Source organism: Leuciscus leuciscus (assembly GCF_965113295.1).
Source record: "Leuciscus leuciscus genome assembly, chromosome: 9".
Lineage (NCBI taxonomy): Eukaryota > Metazoa > Chordata > Actinopteri > Cypriniformes > Leuciscidae > Leuciscus > Leuciscus leuciscus.
Window position 1 is genome coordinate 5,221,874 of NC_138733.1, and position 12,411 is coordinate 5,234,284.

At 34.5% G+C, this 12,411-nt stretch overlaps 1 protein-coding gene across 1 annotated transcript; it reads right to left on the reverse strand.

Annotated features, from left to right (window-relative positions):
• Nucleotides 1-1,662: 1,662 nt before the first annotated feature.
• Nucleotides 1,663-7,792, reverse strand: hspb12 (heat shock protein, alpha-crystallin-related, b12). Its single transcript, XM_082178930.1, has 4 exons — nt 7,307-7,792; nt 7,128-7,235; nt 4,693-4,826; nt 1,663-3,351 (listed from the first exon to the last, which is right to left on the reverse strand). The coding sequence occupies exons 1-4, from the start codon at nt 7,527-7,529 to the stop codon at nt 3,187-3,189; spliced, it is 630 nt and encodes a 209-aa protein (XP_082035056.1). The 5' UTR covers nt 7,530-7,792; the 3' UTR covers nt 1,663-3,186.
• Nucleotides 7,793-12,411: the final 4,619 nt, after the last annotated feature.

Below are 12,411 nucleotides of genomic sequence, written 5' to 3' on the forward strand. Positions count from 1 at the left end.
TCGCTCACGGCGAATCAAATCCGGCATAATAATCAAAAGTCATTTCTTATGTTTTCGTATCAGTGTTTATTTATTGATCCTTCTTCATTTTAATCATCGCATACAGTTTCTGAATGTTATTTATAAAATACCTATTATGTTTTTCATGATTTATTGTCGTATTTTAATGGCCGTTTCCATCAGTTTTCCCCGTGTTTGGCCTGAAACTGTTCCTGGTCATCCCGTCTGATTTTCCGTCGCAGTGTTCTCTTCATATTTATGAATCTTTCCAGCCTTTATCCAACGCTCTGGATCCTCACTGGAAACCGAAAGAAACACTCCTGCTAAACGTTCACTCTTTGAAATCCTGCAGCCGGGAACAACTCAAATCGACACCATTATGAGTAAAAGTTTGCTGAGAGGTATTTCCTACTCAAGCAATCTGGATTGGACTCTGGTAAGTGTATAGCAGACTGGAGGGAGTGGCGTTGGATGGCATCATGCCCAGTGCATTATGGGTGTTGAAGTTTTCATAACTATTTGGGAAGACGACATGCTTTCCCCTTTGAATTAAGATCATATTTCTGACCCTGTTGGCAATTTTTTTTTTTTTTTTTGCATAAACTCACTTAATTTTGATGGATTTTTCAGACAGCAAAACTTAAAATCTTGAGTCATTTTGCTTCTCCAGTAAATGCATCTTGATTTAAACCTTTGGGTGCTCTTCGTTTTGGAATCACACTGGTTATCTTCCCGGTCAAAAGTGACCGGACACCTACAAATTAAACTTTCTGCATCCCAGTAAAACCAAAGCAATTTATTTTTGTTCAATAATATTTTTTCTTTTTAATTTTGTATTTTGAGAGAATTTGATGTTACTTATTAATATTTATGCAATATTTATGGTCCATTTTTGCCATTGAAAAAACTAAATTTTTATATATATATATATATAAAATCTTTTTTTATTATTATTAATGCAGTATTTTAGGTTAAAATAGAGACTAGGCCTTCAAAAATAAATTTGGGCCTAAAACACTGTTCCTGGTCATCCCGTTTGAAATGTTGAGTACAAACATTTGTCCGATTTTCCGTCGCAGTGTTCTCTCCATATTTATGAATCTTTTCAGGCTTTATCCAACGCTCTGGATCCTCACTGGAAACCGAAAGAAACACTCCTGCTAAACGTTCACTCTTTGAAATCTAATAAACGAATTCATTACTAATAAACAATTATTTTCCTAGTATGTTTGTCTTGTTTTCCAGCACAAATATCCGGTGCTCTTCGGTCATTTGCTGACCGAAAAATTTTCTGTTTTGAATTTCTAAAAATCACAGCTTCATCGGAATGTTATGAAACTTGGGTACTTTTATGGCATTAGGTATGTGAACACACAAAAAAATGTAGGTCATGATCCGAGCATGCTAAGTGGTCGTAAAAAAAAGTCACACTTGTGGTCTTTGGTCAAAAATGACCGACCATAGGAAATGAATGGGAAATTGACAAAAATAAAAAAAAATTTGTAAAGACCAGTTAATAGTAAGAATATTATCATTAAAACCAACCATATGAATTAATATGAGACTTTCCCAGTCCTGAAATAACATCTTTTCCATCTATATTCACCTTTATCATAACCTTTATCATAATCTTTATCATAATCTTCTACATGGAGAGAGTCAGACTAAGTAAACTTTATTGGCACAACTCTGAGCATTTAAAGAGTTTATAGCATTAAAATATACAATACAGAAAATGGATAAATACATAAAAAAATATTGGAAATGGATGAAAAAAAATGACAGTGTAGAAACAAAAACGCATAAATAAACCAAGATATACAAAGTGGCTGATTAACATAAAACCTCACTCAGGAAAAGATGATTTATGACATTGCTTTATCATGTTAGAAAACTGGAAAGAGAATGATTTTTAAATGGTCTAAATGTTGATTTTGCCTTGACAGACATTATGTATATGTGACTCACGCTGAAAAAAAACTGTGTAGAATTAATTACTAAATTTCACTAAATAATTACAAAGAAATGGCAGGTAACACATGGAATTAAACATCAAATTTTGATGTAAAAAAATTATATTTTCTTGTAAAACACACTCCAAACATCTTTCAATTTAAATTTTTTTCCCAGTGAAGGTTTAGATGGTGTATTATAAAACTGTCACTGTTACACAAAACTCTGAAAACATCAGGGAAGAAACTCAAGAAAGATCAAATTAACAAGATCAAACTACTGATTCCATCCACACATGGAAGTGCTGGGAAATTCAAGTTCAGGTTCATTATTCACTCTAAAAAATGCTGGGTTGTTTTAACCCAAATTTGGGTCAAGTATGGACAAACCCAACTGTTGGGTTAAAAATGTAATTACATTTTTTAACCCAACGGCTGGGTTTGTCTATATTTGACCCAAATTTGGGTTAAAACAACCCAGCATTTTTTCAAACATCATCTGAAAAAGTCTTTAATTTGCACCAAAAAACATTTTTTCAACCCAAATTTGGGTCAAATACTGTTGCAACAGTTGGGTTTGTCCATATTTGACCTAAATTTGGGTTGAAACAACCCAGCATTTTTTTAGAGGGTATGTGCAAACCAAATGTTTTTTGGTGCAAATGAAAGACTTTTTGAGATGATGTTTGTGACATGTGAATATACTGTACAGTAAAGTCATTTGACTGATTCAAGACACATCTTCTGTTTGTGATTATCTTTACTTCTTTCCAACTAACAGTTGAAAGATAATGAGTAGAAATCAAACAGTCACTCTTATGTTCTTATAGGGTCTACATAGAACTCTAGGGTTCTTGACTCAATGTTAAAGAACTCTTTATACTAAAAATGTTCTACATAATGAGAAAAGTCTCAAATGATTGTGTAATACGTTCATGTTTAACGGGTTATTACATTTTTTTCTAGTGATAAAGTATGTTCACAAGCTGTTTAATTCATAAAATTTTATTAAAATAAATAAAACTAAATCTATAAAATTATCCCATGATGGAACCCATAAAGGTTCTAAATATGAAGCGCCTGACAAGATTCCATAGAACCTTTTCTTCTAAGAGTGATTAACTTAATATATCATATCTGAGAGAATACATCCTCCCTGACGTTGTGTTTTTTGGTTCGGTGGAGTTTGAGTCTAGGTTTGCTTTGACCGTTTCTCCTCTCTGAAGTGTTGAGGTCACAGAAGGTCAGAGGTCAAAGGTGAAAGGTCACGGATGCGTTCGATGCTGATGATCAACATCTTCTCAGGGGTCAGTTCACTGCTCACAGATAAAGGGTTCATGTCTGCTGGAAGCACAGACTTATGGGTAAACGTTCCTGCAACGCTCCCGTCTGCTTCGATCTGAAAGACGGACAAGACAGACTCGTTCAGAGGTTTGCGGTTGGGAAGATTTTAAAGTGTTTTTGAAAGATGTTTCTTCTGCTCATTAGGGCTGCATTTATTAGATAAAAAAAAAACTGTAATTATTACAATTCAAAATAACTGTTTTCTATTTGAATGTGTTGAAGTGTAATTTATTCCTGTGATCAAAGCTGAATTTTCAGCATCATTACTCCAGTCTTCAGTGTCACATGACCCTTCACAAATCATAATATAGTTCAAGAAATATTTCTGATTATCAACAATGCATCACATTTTTGTGGAAACTGAGATGCATTATATTTCTCAGGATTCATTGATGAATAAAAATTTGAAAAGAACAGCATTTATATAGAATCTTTTGTAACATTATAAATGTCTTTACTGTAGCTTTTAATCAATTTTAATGTGTGTAATGTGTATAAAAGTAGGCTATTAATTTCTTTCAAAATAAAAATCTTGCAATCTTGCAGAAACTATATGTAGTATGCATCGATAACCACTTCAAACTGTAGTATTCTACACTGTTCGGTGTCATTCGAGAAAGAAAGAAATACAGTACTTTATATTTTAATCCAATATTTTTTATGTATTATGTTATTAATGAGTTATTATTAAAATGAGTAGTCTACACTGTTGCATATGTTTAAAAAGAGTACTTATTACAGTAATAGTTTAAAAAAAAAGACTTTTAATTTGACATTATTACAAAGTTAAGTTTTTAAAATGAAAGAGTACTCTCTTTAAGTGCACTTCAGTGGCCTTTTATTTCACAAATGTGACCCTGGACCACATGGGTAAATTTTTTTAAATTGAGATTTATAGATATGGTTTGTTAGGATAGGACAATATTAGGTCGAGATACAACTATTGTAAATCTGGAATCTGAGGGAGCAAAAAAAAATCTAAACATTGAGAAAATCTCCTTTAAAGTTGTTCATTTATGTTGGCGATTGTGCTTCATTCACTCACACAAATACATATTTACGGTAGGGAATTTACAAAATATCTTCATGGATCTTTACTTAATATCCTAATGATTTTTGGCATAAAAGAAAAACCGATAATTTTGACCCATACAATGTATTGTTGGCTATTGTGTGACGTGATTGGTTTTGTGATCCAGGGTCACAAATATGTGATCTGCAGTTACATTTTTTGAAAAAAATACACTTTTAAGGATTGAAGTGCACATTAAGCATACTTCTTTATCACAAGGGGTGTGTTTCACACATATACATGTATAATGTACACTGCATACTGTGAATATACTCCTGAGACAGCCGTTAGCATGCTATTCTGAATATTTGAGATCACACACACCTTCTCCGCATGGATAACCACACGCTGATTATACGCCACCACAACCACTTCATGAGGCTCGAACCCGCTGACGTCTGCAGACAGAAAGTAGCGGTTCCCCCTCGCTCGGACCGCGCTCACACCGGAGCCGCGAGCTGAAATGGAGACACTGATGAGACACAAACATGAGCAGTACGTATACACGACAACGATATACTTAAAATGGAGAAGTTTTACCTTTGAGTTGCCCATTCACACGGAAACACGCTGTATTCTGCGGCCAGGCCAGTAGATGGCGATGAAACACCATAGACTGAACACGTAATACGCATGTGCATCACTTCATCGTCTTCAGAGATTCCCGTTTTTGTTGTTTACACGGAGACCGTTTCAAAGAACTTGCACTTTGAAACCCGTTTTCAAAAGTTTGCATTTTCAGGCGCCCAAAACACCGTCGTGTAAACGAATGGCCAAAACGCATAAAAAGTTTTACGTTCATTTATATGACAATAGGTTTGGGCGCCTGAAAGCACAAGCTTTTGAAAACAATGCCTTTACCGTCTCCGCGTAAACAACAAAAACGTGAATTTGTGAAAACGGTGACATCAAGCTCATGTGTATTACGTGTTCACGGGGTGTTTCTTGACTAAGTGACATCGTCACCTACTGGCCTGGCAGCAGAATGAATGAATGAATGAATGAATGAATGAATGAAGGAGGCATTTATATAGCGCTTTCATATGTGCTACTGTACACCCAAAGCGCCATACAATCATATCAGGGAATCTCTCCTCATCCACCACCAGAATACAGCCTTTTGAGTCATTTTCACGGATCCGTGTGAATGGGGATCAGTACATAGTTGTCGTGTAAACACACCCTAAATAAGGCCGCTTAGGAAATTATCCAAACCTGTAGCTTCACTCGGCAGGCTATAGTTTAGAGCCGTATGATTTATTGTTAAAAGATCGCAATCTCGATTCAAACTCACGCGATCTTATCCCTAAATGACAGCGATTCTTCTCTATGAAACCTTTGACGAGTCCGATCACAGCGAACATTCAGATCTGTGTTCTGAGCCAGAGAGCAGTTGTCATGTTTAGGCATGAAACAGCTTCACAAACAGGTTTTTCAACAACACAGTATCATTATTCCTGTGTTAAAATAATTCATATTATCACAGAAGTTCTGGGATAAAAGTTTATAGTTTGGATATAAATACTGACGTTTACGGTAGCAATCAAAATAGAGAAAATCACCTTTTGCACCGCTTCAAATATATTTTTTTGACAAGTGACAAAATGTATTCCTCATCGAATCATTCACTCATGAGATTAGTTCATAAACGCTCATTCATCTAGTAATGAAACAAGTGAAGTCTTTGAGTGAGTCATTGAATCATTCACTCAAACCGATTTTTTAAATAAATAATTAATTAAAATTAATTATATACGTTTTAAATAGATTGCAGCAATTAATATTTTGTCAGAACTTCTTGTAATTTAAAACCACCCAGAACACCCTAGCAACCGCCTAGCAACCACCCAAAATACCTTAGCAACCGCCTAGCAGCACCATAGCAACCAGCCAGAACACCCTAGCAACCGCCTAGCAACCCCCCAGAATACCCTAGCAACCGCTTAGCAACACCATAGCAACCACCCAGAATACCCTAACAACTGCCTAGCAACACCATAGCGACCACCCATAACATCCTAGCAACCGCCTAGCAAAAAACTTTCTGGTCCAAACTTTCTCTTTACATGTAACATTACATTTTTGTTTTGTTTTTTTGTTCTTGTCTTCAGAATCGTGGGAGAATCATGATCTCTATATGAAACAAAAAAATTAAGAAGAAAGTGCACTCGCTTTAAGTGTACTTAAATTGCCTTTTACTTAATTAATACTATATTATTTGCAAGTACAGATTTAAAAAATAAATAAATAAATATATATATACTTTTGAAGTCCAAAAGAAGTTAAAACACAAAAGTTTGCAAAAATAGTAAAAAGTGTTTTAAGTGTTCACAGGTGTAATCTAAACTATGCATTGCACTGTGATTTAGGGTTAAAGGAAATGTCTATAAATGTCCTAGCCGAAAATTACCTGTACCTTTTTTCCATTCTTCAACAGGTTTTTTCCTTCCAGTGCACAATATAACTGTGGTTTGTCCTTCCTGAGGTCTCACAGCAGCTGTACATCACTGTTTCACACTGTTTTCTGGTTAGTTTTGGGCTCTGAGTGCTGACTAATGCTCTCTGGAGGGTTTTGTTACTCAGTCCACTCCAATCCCATCAGAAAGAACATCAAAATGAAACATGAAAGTACTTTTTGTTTTTTAATTGAACAACTTTTTTCCTTCACAAAAATATCCACAAATAAAGCTGAATAAATCTTGGACCTATTGCCTGGTGAACTTCACATTTTCCATTAAAACTGTGTTCTCCACACTCACCCTGTACTTCATCTCCGAGGATCCAGTCGCCCTGGTTTCCTCCTTGGGGTGTCTGGTACTGCTGGTCCCCATGGTAACCTCCAAAAGACTCTCGGTCACCTTGGTAACCTATAAAACACTTGTTTACCTTGGTAATCCATAAAAGACTCTTGATCACTGTGGAATTAAACCGTTTTTACCTTGATAACCTCCAAAGGATTCGCCCCACGATGACTCATCCTGCACATCACCATGGCAACGGCTGAAGGACTCGGGTTCGAACCCGTTTGTGATGGAGCTGATGGACGTTTCTTCTCCAAACTCACTGTGAAGTCTCGGGTGGAGGGAGTCGGTGTTGAAGGATCTGACGGTGCTGGTGCTGTAACGCGACGAGCGCTGGAACGACGAGGCTGAAGAAGCCATGGGCTCACGGGTGGAGGAGAGAAGCGCTGTCTCTGCTGTGAACGGGTCTCATATAGCGAGCAGACGCAATGCATTATGGGTCAGCTGGACACCCTAACCACTCCATAAAAGGCCTTGGCTCTGGAATCCACTCCTGGAATAACGGTCAACGAGATAAGACATGGAAAACTTCTCCAAATCAGCGGGAGACAGTGGGATCAGAAAGACCCGCAGAATCCAACTGATCGAAAAACTGCAAATAAATACATAAAATAATAATAAAAACAACAAAACAAACTAAAATTATTAGAAACTTTTAAACACTTAAAGTTGGCTTTTTGGTTTTAACCAAAGAGATATATTATTAAACATAATACAGTAATAGCACAGTAATACTGCATCTAACAAACCAATTAATAAAATCATTTAAAATCATGTGAAAACTATAAAATATGTGACCCTGGACCACAAAACCAGTCACATGGGTAAATTTTTTGTACAAAATGAGCTTTATACATCACCTGAAAGCTGAATAAATAAGCTTTCCATTGATGTGTGGTTTGTTATGATAGGACAATATTTGGTCGAAATACAACTATTGTAAATCTGGAATCTGAGGGAGCAAAAAAATCGAAACATTGAGAAAATCTCCTTTAAAGTTGTTCATGTATGTTCATGATTGTGCAGCATTCACTCACAAAAATAAATGTTTTATATATTTATGGTAGGAAATTTACAACATATCTTCATGGAACATGATCTTTACTTAATATCCTCATGATTTTTAGCATAGAAGAAAAATCGATAATTTTGACCCATACAATGTATTGTTGGCTTTTGCCACAAATATACCCGTGCGACTTGTGACCGGTTCTGTGATCCAGGGTCACATATATATAAAAAATATAATACAGGTAAAATTATTGCAAACGCAATTGAGTTTGTTCCTGTCCGACCAGCAGAAAGAGAACTTCATATAAGTTGAACAACAAGTGTCTTTGATATCAGAACTGGTCTGGTGGAGATACAACTCTGTGGAAACCCAACTCAGACTACATAGTAAACGCTCATGCTCCCTCCGCTCGATTTACCCTTATTAGCTGATAATTCTGATAATTCTGATTATGTTCAAAATAGACAAATTTCTACCGTAGCTCTCCTCTCTGAGAAAACCTCAGACTGAAATCTACATTGATCTAGGGATGTTTTCAGACTGTGGAAAAACTAGCGATCAGGTGTTTTCAATTTTGGAGTAACGCATAACCAGACCATTACATGATCAGAGTAAATTAATGCATAACAAGTAACATGTATTACATAATCAGGTTACTTTTTTGATGTTACAAGTAATGCATTACAAGTTACATGCGTTACATGATCAGATTACTTTTTGATGTAACAAGTAAAGTAACACATTACAAGTAACATGCATTACATGATCAGATTACTTTTTGATGTTACGAGTAAAGTAACGTATTACAAGTAATATGCATTACATTATCAGATTACTTTTTGATGTTACAAGTAAAGTAACGTAATACAAGTTACATGCGTTACATAATCAGATTACTTTTTGATGTCACGAGTAAAGTAACACATAACAAGTAACATGCATTACATGATCAGATTACTTTTTGATGTTACAAGTAAAGTAACGTAATACAAGTTACATGCGTTACATAATCAGATTACTTTTTGATGTCACGAGTAAAGTAACACATAACAAGTAACATGCATTACATGATCAGATTACTTTTTGATGTTACGAGTAAAGTAACGTATTACAAGTAATATGCATTACATGATCAGATTACTTTTTGATTTTACAAGTAATGCATTACAAGTTACATGCGTTACATAATCAGATTACTTTTTGATGTCACGAGTAAAGTAACACATTACAAGTAACATGCATTACATGATCAGATTACTTTTTGATGTTACGAGTAAAGTAACGTATTACAAGTAACATGCATTACATGATCAGATTACTTTTTGATGTTACGAGTAAAGTAACGTATTACAAGTAATATGCATTACATGATCAGATTACTTTTTGATTTTACAAGTAATGCATTACAAGTTACATGCGTTACATAATCAGATTACTTTTTGATGTCACGAGTAAAGTAACACATTACAAGTAACATGCATTACATGATCAGATTACTTTTTGATGTTACGAGTAAAGTAACGTATTACAAGTAATATGCATTACATGATCAGATTACTTTTTGATTTTACAAGTAATGCATTACAAGTTACATGTGTTACATAATTAGCTTACTTTTTGAGGTCACGGTTAAAGTAATGTATTACAAGTTACATGCGTTTCATAATCAGGATACTTTTGGATGTAACGAGTAAAGTAACATTACAAGTAACATGCATTACATGATCAGATTATTTTTGATGTTACAAGTAACACATTACAAATTACATGCGTTACATAATCAGATAATTTTTTTGATGTTACAAGTAACACATTACAAGTTACATGCGTTACATAATCAGATTACTTTTTGATGTCACGAGTAACACAATACAAGTTACACACATAAAATAATCAGATTACTTTTTTTATGTAATGAGTAAAGTAACGCATTACAAGGAACATTCATTACATAATCAGATACATTTTTTGATGTCACGAGTAAAGTAATGCATTACAAGAAACATGCATTACGTAATCAGATTACTTTTTGATGTTACAAGTAACGTAACGCGTAACAAGTAACATACATTACATAATGAGATTACTTTTTTTACGTAACTGCAAATTACATTATAATAACCCAAATACATTTAAAAACCAAAAAAGTTACTGCAGATGACGTGTTTTCAAGTATAACAGTCACGGTAATAGTATGAATTGTAGCTGAAATATAGCTAGTCCTGCATGATGTCCAATTTAGTGGACAGATGATTATTAAAAATTTCCTCCCAATCTAAAATCAATACTTGGAAATTTTACCTATGATATGACTGCTTATATGTGACTTGATGTTACAACATTTTTTTTTTTAACTGCATGCAAGAGTCTCCTGAAGAAATGGACAATATTCCAGAGCAACTTGGCATTTCTGACTGGCCATCCGCCATCTTGGTTTGGAGTGGGAAAAAAATTCCACATACAATGGTTTGCCACTTGGTGGCAGTGTATAGGATGATGCACTAGTGTCCACTGTAGAGGTTGATGTGCAACTGTGCAATCAAAACCCATGCATACACAAGAAATTACTTTTTGAATAGCTGTCCTCTGTAGTGAAATGGTTAAGTTACATTTTATTATTATTTATCAACTACAATTAAATTCAGTCAGTGTCACGTTAGACCTGAATAAATAAATAAATGAATAGAACTGTAGGCAAATTGATGATGGCCAAGTTTTATCATTTTTTGAGCATGTCAATAAAACTAATATCTAATAAAATGATTTTCTCTTAAGGCCTGATCACTCCAAGGACAATAAGTATAAAGGTAAAGATACAGTTCTAAAAATCGATCTAAATATAAAAGAATTGCAAAGTCCACACAACTATAACAATAACGGCAAAGAGACACGATATCGATTTTTTTTCCAGCTGATGAACAATAAAAACACTGACAGCCAATCAGAATCGATCCTGCTTTAAAGGGCTTATTTGTGCTTATAATAAACAGACTACATAGTATGCAAAAAACAGTACGCCAAAAGAGTAGTATGTTCGAATGCATAGTATTCGAAAAACAGTAGGCGAACAGTCTCCAGATGACCGACTTCTTCCGTGAGATTCTGAAGTGTGTGTGTGATGGACACTGCATGTACTATCCCATGAGGCCACGGGAGAGGATTTATGAATGACAGTGAAGCGATGAGACTGACGCTGGTAGGTCACATGATAATAACAACATGGCGGATGTAGTACGTCCACATTACATTACTTTTTTTAACGATCGCGAAGTAAATTCAAACTCAAATGTAGACCTATACTCAGACAGTAACATGTACTTACTATAGAGTTACGGTTAGGGTTTGGGATTGCACTTTATTTTACATTATGTGCACTTACATGTAATTACAGTGTACTTACGTAAGAAAGTACTGGTAATATAAGGCAACTACATGGGTTAAGGTTAGGTTCAGGGTTAGTACCCAGTTATTACCCAGTTATTGAAATTACTATAAGTATGTAAATGTGGAACAGTACTGTAAAATAAAGTGCTAACGGGTATGGTTTAGGGTTATTACTTGTTATTATGTATGTTTTGTAATTTGAAATTAAATATTTTACCGTTATTACTATAGTAAGTACTTGTAGTACCTTTAAATAAAGTGTTACCAGTTATTGTTTTTACCGTAAACGGGCCTTTAGACCTACAGCACAATGTTTGCGTGATATTTTTGCTTTTGCGCTGGCTCTTCAAAATGGTATGATTCCTGTGCATTACTGTGTTTGCACATAGATGACTTTAATGCACAGGAATCACATGCACTTTCCCCCCCTGGTACAATATGCCATTTCATGTCCTCTACTGGACTAAATGACTAACTTCATTTTTATATTGTTATGGGTAACACTTTATTTTACAGTGTCCTTGTTACATATGTTACATGTACTTACCATAGTAATAACAGTAAATTATGCATAATTACATGCAACTAACCCTCAACTAAACATTAATCCTATAGTAAGTACATGTAGTTCACTAATATTACTCAGTACTTAAATATATAATTACACTGTAACAATGACACCTTAAAATAAAGTGTAACCCTATTAAGCATGCTCCAAACAATAATGTAATTAATATGTAACTAATATGTAATTAATATACAGTTTCAGTGGTGATGTTTTATAAGATTATGTTTGAGCAGTAAATATACAAAGCAACTTTAATAGATTTTATTTAGAACCCAAGC